Source organism: Sciurus carolinensis, chromosome 11 (assembly GCF_902686445.1).
Source record: "Sciurus carolinensis chromosome 11, mSciCar1.2, whole genome shotgun sequence".
NCBI lineage: Eukaryota > Metazoa > Chordata > Mammalia > Rodentia > Sciuridae > Sciurus > Sciurus carolinensis.
In genome coordinates, this window is record NC_062223.1 from 96,131,980 (window position 1) to 96,153,158 (window position 21,179).

General features: G+C 35.0%; 1 protein-coding gene and 1 long non-coding RNA gene across 3 annotated transcripts; one reads left to right on the plus strand and one right to left on the minus strand.

The window, feature by feature from the left end:
* Positions 1-725: 725 nt before the first annotated feature.
* Cwc15 (CWC15 spliceosome associated protein homolog) lies at positions 726-11,736 on the minus strand. 2 transcript variants are annotated; one of them, XM_047517353.1, is made up of 7 exons: positions 11,639-11,736; positions 10,297-10,437; positions 9,611-9,723; positions 9,054-9,142; positions 7,876-7,983; positions 4,670-4,788; positions 726-1,394 (listed from the first exon to the last, which is right to left on the minus strand). In XM_047517353.1, the coding sequence occupies exons 2-7, from the start codon at positions 10,425-10,427 to the stop codon at positions 1,265-1,267; spliced, it is 690 nt and encodes a 229-aa protein (XP_047373309.1). In that variant the 5' UTR covers positions 10,428-10,437; positions 11,639-11,736; the 3' UTR covers positions 726-1,264. The 2 variants fall into 2 exon arrangements, with proteins under 2 accessions (XP_047373309.1, XP_047373310.1); XM_047517354.1 differs by lacking the exon at positions 11,639-11,736 and adding an exon at positions 11,242-11,586.
* A 148-nt stretch (positions 11,737-11,884) lies between these two features.
* On the plus strand, positions 11,885-17,249 carry LOC124959831 (uncharacterized). Its single transcript, XR_007103991.1, has 3 exons — positions 11,885-12,195; positions 13,823-13,916; positions 16,115-17,249. It is a non-coding gene; the product is annotated as an uncharacterized LOC124959831 (long non-coding RNA).
* The last annotated feature ends 3,930 nt before the right edge of the window (positions 17,250-21,179 follow it).

Sequence of the window (21,179 nt, forward strand, 5' to 3'; positions counted from 1 at the left end):
GCTTGATGAATAGTGATGTTGATAGCTTTTCAAAAGCATAACAGTCATTTGGATATTCTCTTTTGTGTGGCATTTGTTCAAATTTGTCTTAATTGGTTTGTATATGATCTTTATACCTTGTGGATAGAATCCCTGTCAGATGGATGGATGGACAGATAATAAAATATTACCCTTATCTGCAACTTTGTTCATTCTCCTATTGATATTTTTTTAATAAAGCAAAAGTTCTTAATTTCTATAAAGTCCAAATTTTTTTCTTCCAAAAATTAAAAAAAAAGGTCTCTATCTGTGCAAGACTCAATTATTTCTTATTCTAAATTTCTATCAAAGTGGCACCTTTAAACACAGCTTAGGTTTAGGAAAACTTCATTTTCTAGGAGTACTGCTTTTAGTAGAAACTAGGTATGTCTCTCCCTTCCACCTCTACAGATATGCCCTCCAACATACCAAATTTTATTTCCAAAGGTTTCATTTTATGTTTGATTTGAAACTTTTCTCAGCTTTGCATCTACTACACTTCAGTGTGCAAACTCTTAGCTCATTCAAGAGAAACACAGAAGTTCAGTATCCAGGGCAAAGTGAATGCCATATGCTTTCCTCGGAATACTTAGAGGTCTTATCTTGGGCCAAAAGGAAAAGGTATCTGCAGAAGTGAGATACTTTGTGCTCTCCTAGATACATGCCTGGAGCGCCGCTTACTAATTGACAACACTTCCATACCAACACGTGGTCCAAAATGGAATCCCTTTAATCTTTCATCACACTCTTTAAAACACATGCTGAAAATATCAAGAATTCCTAAAATATTAAGAATTAACTTATTTCTCTGGTGAAATATACTTGAGTAATAAAGCAGAAAAACATAGTTTTAAAACCAGTGAAGAGAATAAGGTGAAAATTTAATGCATAAACAAACAACACATAATTTTTTTGAAAACATGATGCAACACTTTATAAGCTGCAAATATTACAATGAAAAGTTGGGGGCACACATTCAATTATTTAGATTAAAATCATTTATTACAAGCAGGTTCTTTTTTCCCATGTTAAAAAAAAAAAAACATGATTGGAAACATTCAGAGAATAGAAATCAAGTTAAACCTATTCCCAATCCATTATCAAATAAAGTCTCAATAAAGGAAAAGATACTTTGGAACTTAAAATTAGAGAATCTATTATATACCATTTAGACGGCGGGAAAGGAAAAAAACATCAAAATGATCCTTAACATTTTACAGTCTTTAATTAAGCACATAAAACTGTACTACTTAATATATTTTTCCATGAACTTTTTGTGAAATTCAGATCGCAGGGTATCATTTACAAATCTTTTGTCTTTCTTTTGATCATCTACACCTTTTGCGCAGTTCTTGAACACAACATCATCATCCCACCTGAAGGGAAAAATGAAAATAGAATGCTTTATAATGTTTTTATTAGGAGACAAGAATATCATGTGCATTGTAAAGCTTATTCATTACACAGAAAGATGCTCAACATGCACATCAATTGCCACAACAAAAGAACAAAGTAATCCTTAATTTATGTCTTTATTTATCATAGCAGAAAGAACACTTTCTACCTAGAACATTTAAAACATTTTTGCTATTTATCTGGTGAAAGAAACTTTGAATTACAAAGCAGAAACAAACTTTTTTCCCCTTCAGGTTCCAGGGACTGAACTCAGGGGCACTCAACCACTGAGCCACATCCCCAGCCCTATTTTGTAGTTTTTATTTAGAGACAGGGTCTCACTGAGTTGCTTAGTGCCTCACCATTGCTAAGGCTGGCTTTGAACTCTTAATCCTCCAGTCTCAGCCTTCTGAACTACCGGGATTATAGGCGTGAGCCACCATAGATTTTAATTGTATAAGTGTTTGGTGTGTTCAGGTCTAAAACAGAGGCAGCAGCTAAGCCTGCCCTGATTAGTACAGACATCACTAAATGATAGTGACCAATCAACTTACTATAGTTTAAGTAGTTTTGAGGATTTTATATATTCCTCTTTCATCAGTTAATATTTAGTAGTCACCACAGTACTCACATAAGGCAATAAAAGGCCAAGGAATATTGAAATATAATGATTAAGGTTCATTTATTGGCCCACATCTACATTAACCATGGAGAAATATCCACTGAAGAAATTAGGGTAGAACTCTGGTTGGATTTCATAAAGCATAAGCATTAAAAAATATCTATGGGTGGGTGATATAAAATACACGTTAAAGAAAATACAGTATGATTTCAGAATATTACCTAGCAAACAAAACACAAGCCTATGTAAATTCACAAATATATATAAAATGAAAGCCTCTATAATGTGTTTGTGTATGTTTGCCAGAGAAACTGCACATGGAAAATAAGCAAAGAATGTGGGCACCTTTTTAAAATAAGTTAGTAAAGTTATCACTGAGCAGTGTGTAAAAGATGCAAAGCTGAGAAAAGCTGGGCATGGTGGTGCATGCATATAATCCCGGTGGGTCAGGAGGTTGAGGAAGGAGAACTGTAAGCTCAAAGAAGTCAGACTCAACAAGTTAGCAAGGCCCTAGGCAAATCAGTGAGAACTGGTCTCAACAACAACAACAACAACAGAAAACAGGCTGGGGTTCAATACTCAGTACTTTAAAAAAAAAAAAAAATACAGAGCAGATCAATATGACTAGAATACGTTCGTTATGTTTCTACTTGTATCCAAAGAGTAGAATAAACATAGCTTAATATTAATAAATATAAAATCAGTTTTTTCTACATCCACTCTGTCCTCAACCTGCTTCCAATAGGCTTTTTATTCCTCCAAACCAACACCAAAACTGCTCATCCATGCTGCTAAATTGAAGTACTCACTTTACTTGCCTGCCATCAATATTTGACATAGATAATCACTCCTCCTGAAACACTTTGTTTGCTTGGCTTCCAGATGCCAATCTCATTTGATTCTCTTTTCCTTCCTCACTACCTCCTCCTTCTCAACCTAGTGTTTTTCATTCAAATCCTATTTATTAAGCACGTACTGCATGCTGGGCATGGTTCTAGTTATTGGTAACTAGTTATCTACCTAACCTCTAAACATAATATCAGGCTCACTCCTCTGACTTCTCTCTGGCTATATTCATTCCCTAGGTGATCTTTTCCAGTATCAGTTTTAAAAGTTTCTATAAGCTGACAATTCTCAAATTTATTTTCTCCACCTTGGACTAACTGCATAAACATATCAAGCTACCTACTCAGATATTTATAACACTCCAACTTACTGTATCTTAAATCTGCTAGATTCTCTATCCCAAATTAGTCTACAATCTTCCCCATATCTAATCTTTCAATTGCTCAGGTCAAACACTGACAAACTGGTTTCTGACAAACTGACTCTTCATCAGCAAAACTTCCTTTCACTATGACTTGTGCTATTTTCTCTGCATAGAGGGGGTAGATTTTTGAGTTTTATAGGTCATTGTAAAGACTGTGTTTTCACTGTGAATTAAGAAGTCACTGAAGATTTAGAACAAAAAGTTGTTGTGATCTTAGAGTTTACAAAAATTAGGCTGCTACATTGAGGAAAAAAAACTGGGGGTGGGTTTGGAGAGGAGGGTGAGCACGAAAGCAGGAGAGTAGTGAGGAATATCACATCACTCCTGGTGGGAAGACAGCAGCAGTAGAGGTGGTGAGACATTAAGTTAGGTCAACAGGGTTCCTTGACCGCCTTATGTAAATAACAACTAACCTTCCCACTTGGCACTTCTTATAAGCTTTTAACTTTTCTATGTATCACCATCTAAAGTACGATACACGTTTACTGTTTATATTCTCTCCCTCTTTAGCCCTTTCATCACTCTTACACACACACACGCAGAGTAGAAAAAAGAGTTAACATACAGGTCTAAGACTGCCATCCTTAGGCCTGCTTACAAAGTTGGTCTTTGGCTGACATCCAGAACCCTGTGTTTCAGGCATCTTCTCACCACTGCTCTGCCTATACTGTATACATAATGTGGCTTATACTCAACACTTTTTGTTTGGGAGTCTGGATTTTGGTATGAGCTAGGAAGAAACTGCCTACATGACTACATCCCGATAAAAACCTTGGACAATGCCCAACACTGATGAATCTCTCATGGGCCTGCCTGGGCAGAGGCACTGCACACATATTGCTATACTTTTCTTGCTCTGTGAACTCCTCTGGGAGGGATAAAGGATAAGGAAGTCTGCAGTAGATTCTTCCAATTTCTGCCAATCTTTCCCCCTTATGATCCAGATGCATATCTTTACTTAGCCATGAGTACAACTATATAACCTAGTTCAATATCTTTACTATGTTAGCCATGAATACGATCATAAGCTAAATTCCCTGAATTCTTCTAGTGAATATCTGAATGTGAAGGGCAGTCTTGGGGACCACTGACACACATACACCAAATACAAGTTTTGTAGGATTCCAAAGACTGCTCAGTTCGTTACTCTCTCCCTAGTGTTTAGATCATTATTTGATACGTAGCTAGTTATTATAACTATCTGCTGATAAATTTATTTTCTTTCATTTTCCTTCTTTCATTACTTGAAAATCAGATCAAGAAAAGTTATCAGTGGAAGGTAGAGATTTAGAAGCATTCCATAATGCACTTTGCTGTCCAACTCATAATCTGTATATAGAACTGTAACCCATTATTTATAGTACCTTCTTTTAACTTTGAAGTTGGCCTGAGGCTGGGATGGGCCAGTGAGATTAAGAAGAGGATTTCCACTCAGAATGTTCTCCATACGAATTCTCTCTTCTTCAGCTTTTTGTTCTTGTTCCTACCAATAAAAAAGGAAGATGCCAATGATATTAATTCCAGGTCAATTTTCTTATATTAGCTCATTAAAGGAAAAAAAAAAAAAAAAGATTGTTAGGATTGTATAAGGAGAAAAGATAGGCATCAAGGTAGTTGCCTTTCTATTTTGATTCTTAAGATATATCAGAAAAGTTCATTGAAATAAAATAATTTGGCATCTTTATTATAAATATTTCATGCCTGCTATCATAGTCATTAGTTTCTCTCAATTCTGAAAAGCTTTGAGATGCATATTTAAATCTGTTTTCTTTTGAAGAACTTACAATTTACTTTACATTTTGAGTATATCAATAAACATTTTATATTTATAATTTAAGAACATATTAAACATAAAAAAGACATTTAATAAGGCTTTTTAAAGGGCCATAGACAAACTCATAAAAAAAATACTTCTATTTTAAATTACTAACAATGTAAAGCTTTCAGCTCTAGGCTTAATGATAAATTATTATTAACTAAGAAGTAACTCCTAAAGACAAACTATCATGTAAAAGATTCCTGAAGTGTAACCATTTTGTTTTTATAATTTATTGTTATTCACTTTCTATTTTTATACCTCTTATCCTTCACGAATTATAACACTATTTTCACTTGTATTTTAGCATCAATTTCTTCAAACTCAAATCACCTGTAGTTCCATTTTCAGAACCAGGAACATAAAATGTCCAAATCCTAGCTGTAACTTCCAGATTTACTTCAAACATGTTATCTTACACAAAATAAAAATCCCATTTTGTTGTATTTTGAGGATGACAGAAATTGTTAATAAATTAAGGGAAAAATGACTGCCTAGAAGTTACTTTAAAATGAACCAAATTTTCCATACAAGTTACTGACTGTTCATTTTAATATGGAAATGTGAACAATGCCATTTCACTTTTATCAGAACAAATAACTAGGAGATGAGAAGATCTGTAGGAAAATAAACAGAAAAACTGCTTTGGGTCACTGCTCAGATCTTAAACAAGTTAGGAACCATCCTCCCAAAACTGCACCAACTCCTTCCATATTCAAACATTAGGCAAACAAGGTAGTAGTAAGACAGCAGTGGATCAAATTCAAACAATCCCTTTCCTGCTATTTCTGAGAATTAAATTTTGTTGAAGCATAGCATGGCTATTCATTTATGTATTATCTATGGCTGCTTTTGTGCTACAACAGCAGAGTAGTTGTAACAGAGGATGCAGAGGCTGTAGACAAGTCAGTCCAAAATACTTAGTATCTTGCCTTTTACAGAAAATGTGCCGACCCCTGACATGGATTGATTAGTTTGAAAATGTTATTTTGAGATACCTCAAAAAACAGCTCATAGAACAGGAAAACAGGGACAAAAGGAATAAAATTGTCATGTGACTCCATGAAATACCAACACATTTTCATAAAGAGACTAGATGACTCTCCCATACATGTCAGACCTTCCGTCTAAAACATTTATCCTGCCTAAAGATCAACCAAAAGCATTTAAAGTTCTTTCAGTGTAGACAGTGTGTTAGGGAACCTCAGAGAATTTGGAACATCTGCCCTCTAGTGGCTGGCAAGTGATATTGGTAATGTTCTTGATACTTATTTTTAAATATTAGATGAAAATTAGAAGCTATTATAGGAATTATGCTTTCCTATGCCAAGCTTTAATGAGAACTTTATTTTAAAGTACTTTTCTTGGGGCTGGGGGTAGAGTGCTTGTCTAGCACATATGAGGCCCTGAGTTCAACTATCAGCATTCAAACAAAAGAAACCCCCAAACCACCACTGCCATAACCAACAAAAAAATCTTTTCGTCTTCCAATCTGACTTCTAAGAATATCTCATATTGTACTTTTTTTTTCTGAAAATTTCCCTGACTCTTCTAACATGGACTCTACAAATCCACTTCCCTAGATTTTGTTAGCATTAACCTTTGTCAGTGCCTTTCCCCCCTACCCCCATCCCCACCCACCCTTTTTCTTTTTAAAAACAGAATAATCCATGGATCAAATGAAATCTTACACTGACATCCATTAAAAAAGCTATGCTACTCTGGTTGAAAATGGGTGCAGATATCTCTACTTGAACATCTTATAATGTGTCAAAGTCACCACATTCAAAATAGAATTTGGGCTGGGGAGATAGCTCAGCTGGTAGAGTACTTGCCTCGTAAGCACAAAGCCCTGAGTTCGATCCCCAGTACCCCCCCTCAAAAAAAAAATGTCCATTTTTCTGCATTCCATGTGTTAGTATATGGCACCAATATCTACTAGAGACAGTGGGGTGGGGGTCAGGGGTCATCTTTGCTTCCACAACCAAGGAGGTCCATTCTCCTCCTTGAGAGCTTTCCCAGCACATGTTTATTTCTCCCAATTCTATCTCCTATCATGTAATTAAGATTCTTTTCATTGCATGTGAGGATTTTTGAAATAGCCTCCTAACCCAGTTATTTCCAATCTATCCTCAATATTTCTGCCAGAGTAATCTTTCCAAAATGGAGATGCATTTTGCATCCCTTACCAATCTCCTGCTGAACTCTATTGGCTCCTCATCCTTTAGAACAAAATTTAATTCCTTTAGCATTTGTTTACAAATTTCCAATACTTGGACATGTGCTTGCCTTCTCAGTTTCATCTCTTTAATTTTTGAGGTAAACATTCTTTTCTCCCACTGTAAACTGAAAAGACTGGGTATACTGGAGTAAGATAACTTGGCCTAGATTATATAAAATCTGTTGACAGATTGTCTCAACAAGATTCTAGGCAGGAGACAAGAGGGAGAGAAAATGTAGACTATATCTTAATCATGTTGATTCTTCTGACACTTAACACTGACTAAATGTCTGTTGAACAAAGAACAAAAAGTTGATGAGTATTATTTAGCATGACTGACCTGTTTGGAATTTCACACACAACCAGGATCCTTAAAATATCATAAAAATAATCAGATTTATAGGACCTCAGGTGCCATATTTAGACACGAGGAGGAAAATTTCTAATATAAGAAAATATTATTTGAATCAAAAATATTTCTACTTTAGCATGAAAAGATGGGAGATGTGACTACTTAACCCTTAGATTTTTACCTTCCTGGCCTGCTCTTCTGCTCTTTCTTTTTTAATTTTTTCCAGTTCTGCAAGAAGAGCTGCAGTATCATCATCATCACTCTCCTCTTCAAAATCTTCATCTTCCTCCTAGAAAACAGTAATGATCAGGATGTTGAAGGGAAAATACACAATTAATTTCTGTCCCATAAAAACTGTATTTACCAAATCTTTGGGTCAGAATTAATTTTGTTAGTGGAAAAAATAAATGCACTTGAATATCATGATTAAAATCAATAACTAACCAAATAAATAAAAATCTCACAAAAAAGCTTAGGAATACTTTCTAAGATGTCAACTGCTGTTAAAGGACCTTTCAAATTTACGTGGCCAAAATGGATTTTCCATATGAAAACATTCTAAAATTAGAAAAAAAACACCTCAAAACTAAACACAGTATGTATGTACAGGGTACACCCTAGGAGAGTCAAAATGATAGCATGTAACTTAAAGCAATTCTAAGCTATTAAGTGAGGATGATCAGACATGCAAAAAAGGGCACTAAATCCCCTAATAGTTTCAAATGAATAATAATTAAATCACACTTCTTGTTTTAATGATTATAACTCCATCAGTCAGCTCTAGAATTAATTGCTGACATATGTGCATAATTAGATATTGCCCATGAAAGTCCACTCAGTTTTTTCACTGTTATGTAGGAAACTGCAAATTACTGACTGTGGAGTCCCACTGAATTTTAATGTTAACTGATGTGCTAACTCTTAAAAAATTCTGCTTAGGTTACTCTCCTCTCTAAACAGAGAGGGAACCAGTATGTGCATAACATATCTCATCATAGCTAATGAGGAAAGGCTCTATGGTATAACACTAGAGGGTGCATTTACAGAGAGCCCTGTGTATACAAACTGGTAGCTCAACTTTAGGGTTTAATATAGGGAATTCTTTTGGAGGCAGGCATATTCTTTAATAAACTGCTTTCATAATGAGTTCTCTAGAGATTAAATTTTTTTGAATTCTCAGCAAAAAAAATAATACTCTTTTAAAAAAATCACTGTAAAGTTTAGGTTCGAAGTCAGGGATACATTTGAAAAATAGTTAAGTAAAAATAAATATAGATCATTCTTGAAGCCAAAAGAATGAAAATGTAATTCAGAAAACGTGATAAATTACTAGAGATGAAAAAAGAAACCAAAACATACATCTGTTAAAGGGTCATCTGCATCGAGGTTGGCAGCAGGAATCTGATCTAACCGAGGCTTCTTTGACACTGAAGAGGAGGTTGTATGTTCTGGTGGAAAACAAACATAATTTAGCTTACAGAAACAAGTACTGCATTTCTTATAATGTTTTAGGGACCTGTAGGTATAAAGAGTCCACACTCAAAGCATCATGCCATCAGGGATCACATACTGGGACCAGCAAGTAAGTCTTTGGTAAATATTGGTGGTAAATTTTCTGGGATTACAGGCATGTACCACTGACCTGTCTGGAAACATAAAATGTCTCAGACAAAAATCCTGGGGCCTGGCTGCTCTAATGAGTCAAAACTTGAAATCATGACTGCTGACTATCTCCAGATCACCCTATTCCTTCTAAAACAGAAGCATAAAAAGATGAAACTGCAATAACCTCATTAGCTTTCATTATTTAAGGAAGTATTATAGCTCACAAAAATATGAACCCTTTCTAATTACTACATGAAAAAAACTACAGAAAACATAATTTTAGGAGACAATATTTAGGACAGAGCTGATACCTCGAGTTGGACGATCCCTATTTTTTTCTCTTGCAGCAGCTCTCTCTCTTTCTTCCAACTCCCTCCTGAAGTCACGGTTACGAACCTCTTCAGGGGCATCCTGAGTAGTCTGTCTAAAGTGCAAACAAATCAGGACAAAATGTTAAGACCCCTCCTTCCCAAGAAAACAAAATTACATGTGAATGGAAGACAATTTCAATTCACAAGTAAAATTTTGTTACTTAAACATAAAACAAAGAGGACAAGATAATAATCTAATCTGAAGTTCACTAACTGGCACTTGTGATATTTCCAATATTTTAAGAAACCCCAACGAATCACATACTTTGCTACAATATAGCTGCAGATTGATTAAAACGACTTTAATTTTTGTTCCCATTACATCAACTCAAGAGTGTGTTACAGTATCACTTTTACCCTACTAACTAGAGTTGATAGTGCATAGTTCCTTTATGGTAATATGTTAGTTACTCTTCCTTCCACATGTGGAAATTCCTGGTTAACAGAATTTCTGCTGAAGGAATGTCGGTAGCACTTTAAAAATCATACAGTATAATTTTATCCTTAAATCCTCTGTTGCATTCTATTCCTTTTAAAATAGATAACCTAAGTGATGTAACTCAAACTTCCTCATATATCATGATCATGCCACTTAACAGATGTGGTCTTTGGAAAGTCTTTATCACCTGTATTTTATCTTTGTATGAGAGGGAAGATCTCTGCTTGAATACTGCTTTGAGAGTTGGCTCAAATCACCTTCTCCTTTTCCTCTTCCACCCCTTGCAGGTTCAAAAGTGGGCCTGGCTGCTGTTGTCATTTTTTATGTTCTGAAGAAAAATAGTATTGAGTTATTCCCAATAGAACTCTTGTTTTATAAATTATTTATCAATATCTACCCCTGTGGAATAATTTCCAAAACTCATTCCCCCAAAATTGCTTAAATTATCTTTCTAAATATAAGTTTTAAAGAAAACAAACTATGGGCTAAGGTAAACAAGGAATATGGCTTCACAGGCAGTTCTTAGTACAAAAAGTTATGTCACCAAGATCCTGTGCTTCTTCTGGCTGTCTGGCCTTGGGCAAGTCCCCTAACTTGTTCCTGTCATCCGTGGAATAGGGATATTCCTTATAAGGCTATAGGAATTATGGAAGATGACATGTCAAAGATCTTGTAATATACAGTTTCAACTCTTAAGTTTTAAAAGTTCCCAACCTTATTCCCCAGACTCCCAAGATTTGCATTTTTTCTAGACTTCACACAATAGCAAATAGGTTAGTCCAAAGAAAACTTAAAAATCACTAACAAATTTAGTGAGTGTCCAGGAGGTAAGTGTGCTAAAATTCAACGACAGTTACATGGGTAAATTTCTAACCTTTTGTTGATTTTCTCCTATAAGTTATCACAATATAAATCAGACCTTTTTAGGTTATAATTTAAGGAATGCTCAGAAGACAGGAACCTTACCCCCAAAAGATTCTAATAACCCCAAATCAGGAACACATTCTTTATATTACTTTCAGTTTTGGGCAACCAAGAGTACCGCCTGGCACATTCGCTAAATCGCATTAGCGTCGGAAAAGCAATTGTATAGGGAGAACGAGGGAAATGGAAAGATTCTGGAGGGGTATACCTCTCTTGACTTTCATAAAGGGTAAAGGCGAGTGTCCAGAAATGGAGAAACAAGATTTCCTGCAGCTGAGTGCCTCCGCGTCCCGCACAACTCGTGATTCAGTATCCCGGGAGTGCGCCCCCGCACTGTCACCAGGAACTCGCAGTCTTTTCACCCGTGCGGGATTCGGCGATGGGAGGACCCGGGGCCCACCTAAGATGTAGCCAAGCTCCCTCCGCGCCGCTTTCTCCGCGGCGGGCCCGAGAGCTCCGCACGCACCCACCCAGCCCACAGCTCCGGAGCTCCTCCGCCCGCCGCCGACTCCGACCCCGGCTTTCCTTTCCCGCCCCACCCGCATAAGAAAGAGAAGGTGCTAATCCTTCTGCAGCTCGCTTGGGCCTCGGTCCGATGCACTAACCTCCGGAGATCACACAGACACCATTGCCACTCTCGGCCCCCAGAATCCTCTGCTCCCAGGGCTAAAGCCCAAGACCCGGAAGCAAAACCCAAGCGCTTTAACTGCATTTTGGGGGCGGAGGCAACCACCAATCAGCAGAGGCCCAGGTGGAAGTCTGCGTGACGACACCAGGGGGCGGGGCCGAGACAGCCCAGGGGGCGGGCGTTTGAAATCTGTGCCTTAGAGTAGACCCTAAATATCATTTTATACCTTGGAGAACCAATTACTTAATGTCTCTTCCGTCTTTTCCTTCCCCGACCCCCTCCCAGACTCCTTCATTCCGGTACTGCGTGGACGGAAAGCCCTGGGTAGCCGACACCACGTCCCCGGCTAGCGGGAGACAGCGTGGAAAAGGATTGTACCAAACTGTTTAAACCCAACGGCTCCTGCTTCCGTCCTGCTCCTGAGCTAGACCCAACAAGCCTAGGGAGTTGGGCTACGGAAAGACTAGTATTTTCATTTAATTGGATATGAAGAAAGAACAAATATGTACGGGGGCAACCACGATCTTTATAAAGGTACCATTCCTCAAAAACCTTAGACTTCAAAGCAAAGGTTGTAGTTGTATTGTTTGTTAAATTTTTTTTATCTCTTTTTAAAAAAGCGCTAAGTTCTAGTGGGAGGGGAGATGTCAGTATTAACGTTGACGACATTGAACGTTAGAACGGTGGGCCCAACTGCCAGAAGCGCGAGGTGGAATTAAGATGGCTACTCAAGCGTTAGGTGAAGTTTTAATGAGACGAGGAAAATCGGGGGAGAAGTAATCACTAATGGTCTTCCACTCCTACCCCCCCCCCAAAAAAAAAAAGGGAAGCTGACAACAGAGGTCTTCTTTGTTTAGTTTGTGTTGGTATTTTCATCACAGATCTTGGAGCATAGTAAATGCTCAATAAGTCATTGTTCAACAAATGAAAATTCAGCTTCCCCAATTTTGTTTCAAATGTAAGGTCTTATAAAATTGGGTGCTTAAGCCCTTTTCGCCCTAGATTCTTTCTTCAAAAAACTTTTAAATGAAGAAAGAAAAAAACAAACAAACAAAAAAACCCCTCTTCTCCCCTAAACTTGGAGAGAAAAATCTTGACACCGCCCAGCCTGCCAGCCCAACCCAGCACTGGGGATAAGCGATCGCTCCTACACCGAACTATTCCTCAACTCTGGAAAAAAAAAAAATCTTCATTTTTCTTAGTGAAGGTATTCCTTCATCAGTCTCACACATCCAGAATCGTGAGGCGCCTACTTAAATTGCCTTTTCTTCACTCTTCATATCCGGTTCCTTTGCAAATCTTTACCACTTCTTTCAAAGTTTCCCCGACATGTCAATTCACTGCTACTGCCCTCATACAAGCGAGCCACCATCATCTTCCTCTTGGATTGATTACATCCTAATGGATCTTCCTGCTTCCTCTTTTGCTACAATTGTACATATTAGATAGTGTTTTAGATAGTGTTACTCTCCTGCACAAAATTCTACTGCACTTAAAATAAAAATTAAGAATATGTCCTGAGGCTCCATGGCGCCTGCCTCTTGCATACCGCCCTGACTTCTGGTCCATTCAGTCACTTACATACTATGCTCAAGGTGTAGTCAAGTGGGCATTTGTTTCACAAAACAAGGAAAGATTCTGCTTCTGCACTAGCTTTTCTGTCACCTCAACCCCAAGATAACAACTGCTGTCCTTCAAGTTTTGGCTCAGATGCCACCTCCTCAGCAAGGTTTTTCCTGACATCTACAATGACACACCACCCCTCCAATGTGCACACACTCTTACATAACCCTGTTTTATTTTTCATAAAACCAAACACTATCTGAATTTAATTTGTTCTATTGCCTTGATTTTTATCCCAGAGGCTGCATAGCAAAGGCGTGGAGAGTGAAAACCTAGCCTGTTTAGGGTCTAAATTCTAGTTCTGCCCTTTCCTAGTTGTGTAACCTTTGGCAAGTCATTTTCCCTTTCTGTGCCCTTGGTTTCCTCACGAAAAAAATGGGGATAATTCTAGTTCCTACCTCATAATGTTACTGAAAGGATTAAGTAAATTAATACTTGTGAAGTGCTTAGAACTGTCTCAGCAAGCAGTACTTGCTCAATAAATGTTAGCTATTATTAATATTATTTTTTATTATTATTGTCTATTTTCCTGTATTAGAACATAAGTTCCAGGAAAGCAGGAACCTTGTCTCTCTTGTTCACTGATGTATCCTGTGCATATAGAGCAGTGCCTGGCACATAATAGGTGCTGAGTAAGTATTTGTTGAATGAATGAATGAATGATGTTCTATGAAGTAGAGGAATGAAGTAACAGTGACAGGGTCATGACACAGTTTTAGAAAATACCCAGAGTGTTTTGTTCTAACTGCCTTTGTCAACACTGAGTGAGTCACCCCAGTCCATTTAACTCACAGTCTACTACTCAATCTTTTAATTGCCAGTTGTGACTAAATAAGCATGCCATGATTTCATTAATATCAGTGTACAATATAATCAATCCATTCACAAAATTAAAAGGTTCTGACTAACATGGTCTAATAAGTATTAATAAGAAAATTACTACAAATTTATACATAAATGGTCTGAAAATACTAATCATAAAATTGAACTATAAGACCTTTGACAAACAGTTTTGAAAATATTAAGAAAAAGAAACTAAAAGTTGGAAAGTTCAGTAAAAGCTTAAAATTCACCCTATCTGCTCAGTTAACTGGCAAAAATCATATAACCTCTCAACAATTCTTAATTTAAGCCTGTTACCACAAAAATCTAGTTGGGTTCTTAATTCTGCCTGACAATCTTCCTATATTCCTCTAATTGTTTATTTTTCCCCCAACAATATTTCCCACATTTCCCTCTTTCTTTATGTCTACATGCCTCTTCTTGAGAATGGAAGATCTTTTGACCTATCTGGAAAAATGGAAACTCTTAAACAAGGATTCCTCATCTTACCTCTGGGCATATCTATCAAGTTGCCTTCAACTATGCCCATATCCTTAGCTTTCCATGTGTTACTAGAGAGAAGGTGACCCCAGACTCCCTTGTGCTTTGGATCCTAATCCTCTGCCTTCTTAGTGACTGCTTTATTTCCTGTTTTTCATATATGAAGCCATGCTTTTCAAATCAATTTTTAACAGCTTTTGGACACAGTATGGTATATCTTAACTATAAAAACTCCTAATATGACAGGTTTTATTTTATTTTAGTATAAAAAGGGCATTATATGTAATAATTGTGATCACAAAACTGGCTATTCTTATGGCAGTAAGTAATGTATGAATTCTAACTTCAAAGCTAATACAAAAACAATACCAAAAAGGGAATAAAAGACCATAAAATCGTTAAGAAACTATAGTATCTAGTGTTTGAAAAGACATTTTAATCAAGGTAGACCATCTGAGAGCTTTATATGATTTTTAAAGTCTTGTGTATAAAAATTAGTTGTATAGCCAAGATGCCAAATACAAAGTCAATTTTGAACTACTAGATTAGCAGATCAATTTCATAATGCCTATAACAGAAAGTGTTGCTACTACTGTTAATACTAATATATATAATATAATATTATACTTTATATGCTAATATACATAATATAAAAATACAAAAAAGACCAACAAAATGAACAAAGGATACAAACAGGCTATTCAGGAAGAGCAATTCTAAATCAACAATAGACAATAAACATGAAAGACACTGAACCTCCCAGTGAGAAAAATGAAAGTAACTAACAACAAAGTATCATACTGCAGCATTAGATTAGCAACAGTTCTGCAAGTTTAATAGAGTTGGATGTGATTGAAAGAAAAGGACATCTGGCAGTGGGGAGGCACTCGCTACCACCTTTAAAGTAAAACTCAAAAGTGCTCACAGTGGTCCCCAAGGCGTTTCATAGTCTAGCATTCACCCTGCTTCTTTGACTCATCATGTTCTTTTGCCTTTCTGGGCTATGTTGCTTGAACTCACACAGCTCCTTCTGCTCTGGGGCCCTCAAACTAGCTATTTTTTCTGCCAAGAATAGTCTTCATTCTCTTATTGGTCTTTGCTCAAATGAGACCAGCCACCCCTGTTATCTTTGTTTAAAATTACAACTGTACTTCCCTCTGTCTCCTAAAATCCTGTACTCTGTATCTCCCTTACTCTGCTCTTCTTTTTCTGTAGTAGCATGAACCTTCTTCCATGATCCTATTTAATTTGGTTATGTTACATTTGTTTCTTTCTCCACCTTTTCCATGCTGAATATAACTTCCACAAGGGCAAGGACCTTTGTTTTGTTCAGTGATAAAAGTCCAAGCATCTAAAGCAATGCCTGACAACAACAGTTCCCCAGTAAAAATTTTCCAAAATAGAGGATAAATGAGTGAATGGATGGATGGATGAATGAATGAGGTTTAACAGGAAAAATCATGTTCTCATGTAAAAAGTTATTGCCTTAATCTGTTTTATATTTTAGAGGAGAAAAAAATAATTTACATTCTGCTAGTCTGAAATCCTGATTTGAAATGAAGATATGACAAGACCCAGAGAAATGATTTCCATTCAGGAGAGAATCTCTAAATGAAAATTCATGGGATGATCAGATTCAATATATACCATCAAAATTCTAATTAAGTCATTCCCCACCCCATATCCAATCACAAATGATTCAATCTCCATTTCTACCAGTTAAATCACTTCCTCCCAATTCTAGTAAATCCTTTCATATACAAAGTTGAAATTTTTGCTTGAAAATGTTGGAAGCTTTTGATGAGAAACAGGAGAAAACCCAATGCCAGGGGTCAGAAATTGCATTAAAAATAAAATAATATAAATAATGGAATTTGTTTTGAAATTTAAACCTAATTCTATACAAAAAGTTAGTGCTTTAATTTGTTTTGACAAGTAAGATTTTTAAAAAGTGGCCTGGCATCTACCAAAAAATTCTGATTTTAAATGAAGACACTAATGTTCAGCGAGGTGGTTTCCTGAATATAACTTCAGTGTGAAATTTTCTTTGTTGATGCTCCAGGTAAATTACTGAATAATATTATAATCTAACCATCTCTTATCTAATTACATGGTTATTTATACCTAATTAGCACACCAGTCCATTATTACTAAGACAATTAAGAACAAAACTTACTAAAAACAGTTAAAACTAAACATCTAAACTATAGAAAATAAAAGAATAGAAAAAGACATGCCAGGTAATATAACCCCCCCAAAAAAACTTTATGGAGCAATATTAATTATCAAAGTATTCTTTTTATTAAGTAACATTAATAGGGACAAAGAAGTGCATCTTATTACATTACAAAGAAAAATACACTAGGAAATAGTATGATCATGTATACAATGTAGTTGGAAAAGTGTGAAGCAAAAAGAATTACAAGGAAAAGCTGACGAATCTGCAATCACGGTGGAAATCTTTTTTTTAAACAAATTTTTCTCATCTTGGTAGATCATGCAGACTAACAATATTAATCTAATATATATGTTATATGTGTGTGCATATGTGTGTATTGTATATGTATGCTTATTGTATTATACATGTGTATAAAGTTTTATAACCAAAACAGTACACATTATTTTCAATAAACATTGGACATTTTTCCAAATTAATCAAATATAAAGCCCCAAAATCAATTTCAATAAATGCCTGGGTGTGCATTTCTAAATTATATTAGTCTTGCCAATTTTTGAACTTTATATAAATATTTAAAATGCTTATATACATGAATCATATGTATTCTTTTGTGTTTTTTTTCCCTCCCACTTAATGTGTATTATATATAGCTGTGGTGTATTATATAGAATTTGATTGTATAAAGATGCATAATATAATTTATCCAGTTATGTTTGCATTATGGTGGTATTATAAATAATGCCACTACAAACATTTTTGTAAATGTGCAGAGGTTCACGTGCATTTCATGTGTATCAGCAGGATAAGAGCTCTCTTTGTTCAGTAATTGCACCACACTTGATATTGTCTAACTTTTCAATTTCATCTCATCTGGCAGAGTGTATAGTGATATATCCTTGAGGTCTTAATTTGTATTTCCTTGATTACTAATTCATGTTTATTGTATATTTGGATTTGTTTTGTGAGATATTTTTCTAGATGGATTTTTATAAACTTTCAATACTTTGAACACTAATTCTCCACAAATAATTTCCCACTTCTTCTCTTTTTGGTATATTTTGATGCTGGTTTTGATATTCAAAATACTTAATTTAATTTTTTTTTTTTTGGCACTGGGAATAATCTGGGGGCACTTTACCACTGAGAGCTACAACCCCAGTTCTTTTTATTTTTTATTTTGAGACAGGGTTTCACTAAGTTTCTAAGGCTGGCCTCAAACCAGATGCTGAGATTACAAGCATATGCCATCACTTCCAGCTAGTGGATAGTACTTCTTGATTGAAAATGTATCTTGAAGTCATACTGATATTCTCAGATACTGTCTTCTAAATATTTTTAGGACTTTCATAAGTCTGCTAGAAATTCATTTTTGTGCATGGTGTGATGGAAGGAACTTGAAATGTGGTTGAATAAGATTTCTTACCTTATTCTCTTTTATAAGAGTATCTTTGCTATGCTTGGCCTTTTGGACTTTACCATAAAATTTAGGAGCCAATTGTCAAGTTCTACAAAAATCCATTAATTAAATAACATCAATTCTATGGATTAATTTAAGAAAAATAGACATTTTTAACAATATCAAGTCTTCAAATGTATTAACAGGCTGTATCTTTCCATTTATTTAGGTCATCTTTAAATATTCTAAATACACTTAATATACTACTTCTCTACATTTATATTATTGTCTTCATAGAAATCTTGCAAATTTTTGTTAGTCTTAGGTGCTACTTAATATTTAATGCTATTGTAAATGGCATCTTCTTAAATTTTGATTACTGTGACTCATGTATATAGAGAAAATTGCTCTTTATATAGAACTATTTTAAATTCAAGTAGTTTATTGAGAGATCCATTGCATTTTTCATATATCCAGTCATATCTGCCAATAATGACAACTGTGTTTCTTTCTTTTCAGTCTCTTTCCCTGCTCTCTTTTTTCCTTGCCTTATGTTGATTAGGACTTCTAGGACAATGTTGAATACAAATGCTGATTACAGGTATTCTTGAATTTTTCTTGATTTGCAAGGAAAAACTTTAAACTTTTACTGTTAAATGTGATTTTGCTGAAGGTTTGAGGTAGAAGCATTTTATGCTACTAAAATTTTTCTTACTATTTTTAGTTAGCTGAAAAATGAATTTTTTTAAAGATATACATGACAGTAGAGTATATTTTGACATATACATATATGGAGTATAAGTTATTTTAATTAGGATCCCATTATCAAACAGTTTCTGCATCTGGGATTCCCTTTTAATCTGTTAATGTATGTTATTACATTAACTTATTATTTTTTGAAGTTTCACCTCATCTTTCATTACTGAAATAAACTCATCTGGATCATGATGTATGTATTTCTGGAATCAGTTTGCTGAGATTTTTATTTAGGATTTTGCATCTATGTTCATAAGAGAGATTGGCTTGTTTTTTTTCCTTCTCATAGTGTGGAAGATTTGTGTCAGAAAATTTATACCATAATATGAATTGGGAAGAGTTCTTTCTTTTTCTGTTCTCCAGGAAAATTTGTCAATGATTGGTATTACATCTTCCTTTGAATGTTTGGTAAGATTTGTTGGGATAGTTCCTTGATCCTGGTTTTCTTTCTGGAAGGAGTTGGACTACTATTTCTTTTTCTCCTATGATTATGGATATATTTAATGTTCTAATTCTTCTTGTGTCAATTTTGCTATTTTATTTTTCTAAGAATTTCACTTAAATTTTAAAATTTACTGGCATAAAGTCCATATTATTTTTCTTTTCCTTATTTTTAAAACATCTGCAATATCTATAGCAGTGACTTCTTTATCTTTCCTAATATTATCTGTCTTCTATTTTTATTCTTCACTATTTTCAGCAAAGAGTTTTTAATTTTTCTAGACTTAATTTTTTAAAAATTTGTTCATCTTATTTTATATTGACTTTGTATTTCATCAGCTTCTGGTCTTATTATTCTCTCTCTCTCTCTCTCTCTCTCTCTCTCTCTCTCTCTCTCTTTCTCTTTCTCTTTTCTGTCTCTTTTTGGTAGTACTGGAGATTGAACCCAGAAGTCCTCTACCACTGAGCTACACTTTCAGACATTTTTAATTTTGTTATTTTGAGAGAGGGTCTCACTAAGTTGTTGAGGTTTTCAACCTGATAATCCTTCTGCGTCAGCCCCCTGAATTGATGGGTTTATAGGCATGCACACTACACCTATTTTTATTATTTTCATTCTCCTTTTTTTTTTTGCTGTGTTTGTCCTCTTAACTTCTTCAGTTGGTTACTTAGTTCATTCACTTTTCCTAGGCTTCTTCCTTTTCTTAAGGTTTTAAATCTCTCTTCAAATACTCTTTACCTGTATCTCATAGTATTTGAAATGTAATATATTCTTTCTCATTTAGATCAAAATATTCCAAATTTTCATTTCATTCTCATTAAAGGTTTATTTAGAAATGTATTTTAATTTTAAATAAAATTAGGAATTTTCTAATCTTTTGATTATTAATTTCTAACTCTGTTGTTTTTATGGTCAGAGAACATGTTCTGACTGCTTTTAGCCCTTTGATGTTTGTTAAAACTTGGTTTATAGATACAGTTTTATCAACATCTTTGTAAAGCTTTCATAGTACTTGAAAAAAATATTCTGCACTTTGGGAGTCCAGAGTTTTATGTGTCTATTGCTTTTAAATTGCTTTTTGTGTCAGTAGAGTTGCAGTTTATGCCTGTCATCCCTGGGTTCCTTTACTTTTGAAGATATATAAGATTGGTGACAAATGACAGAATATAACCTGATGTTAAAGTTTAGAACTACTTACTAAAATCTAAAAAGAGTGTATAATTTTTACTCAGTCAATATTCAACATTTTTCTAAAGATCCCATTTAGTTATTTAAGGTCACCCTTCTTGCCCAGCTCCAAAGTGAAAGAGAATAGGAAGTATGAGTAACGCAAAAAGAAGAGAGATTATTTTCCCCTCAAAATATGATAATTTACCTGGAAAATATCTAGAATCTATAGTCAAGCTAGTAAAAGTAATAGAACATAGGAAATATAAGGCTTAAAAAGGAAAGTAAGATCAATAAATAGTGAGAAAATAAATAGAAAAACTTTCCATTTATGATAAACTGTAATTTTAGTGCAATTCTAATTCAAATCAACAGGATTTTATATAACTTGACAGATTTACTCTAAAATGAATGCTAAAGTTTATAAATCTAGCCAAATTAATTCTAAAAGATTAGGATAAGGATATGTATATAGGAAATAATAGGAATAAAGGATTACCAACTATCAGTGGTAAGTATGTTATAATAATTAAGGCAGCACAGCATTAGCACAAAAGCATACAAATGAATCAGTGGACCAGATGAAGAGTTTAATGAGAACTTGGATTGTAACTTGGCATGTGAGAGGAAGA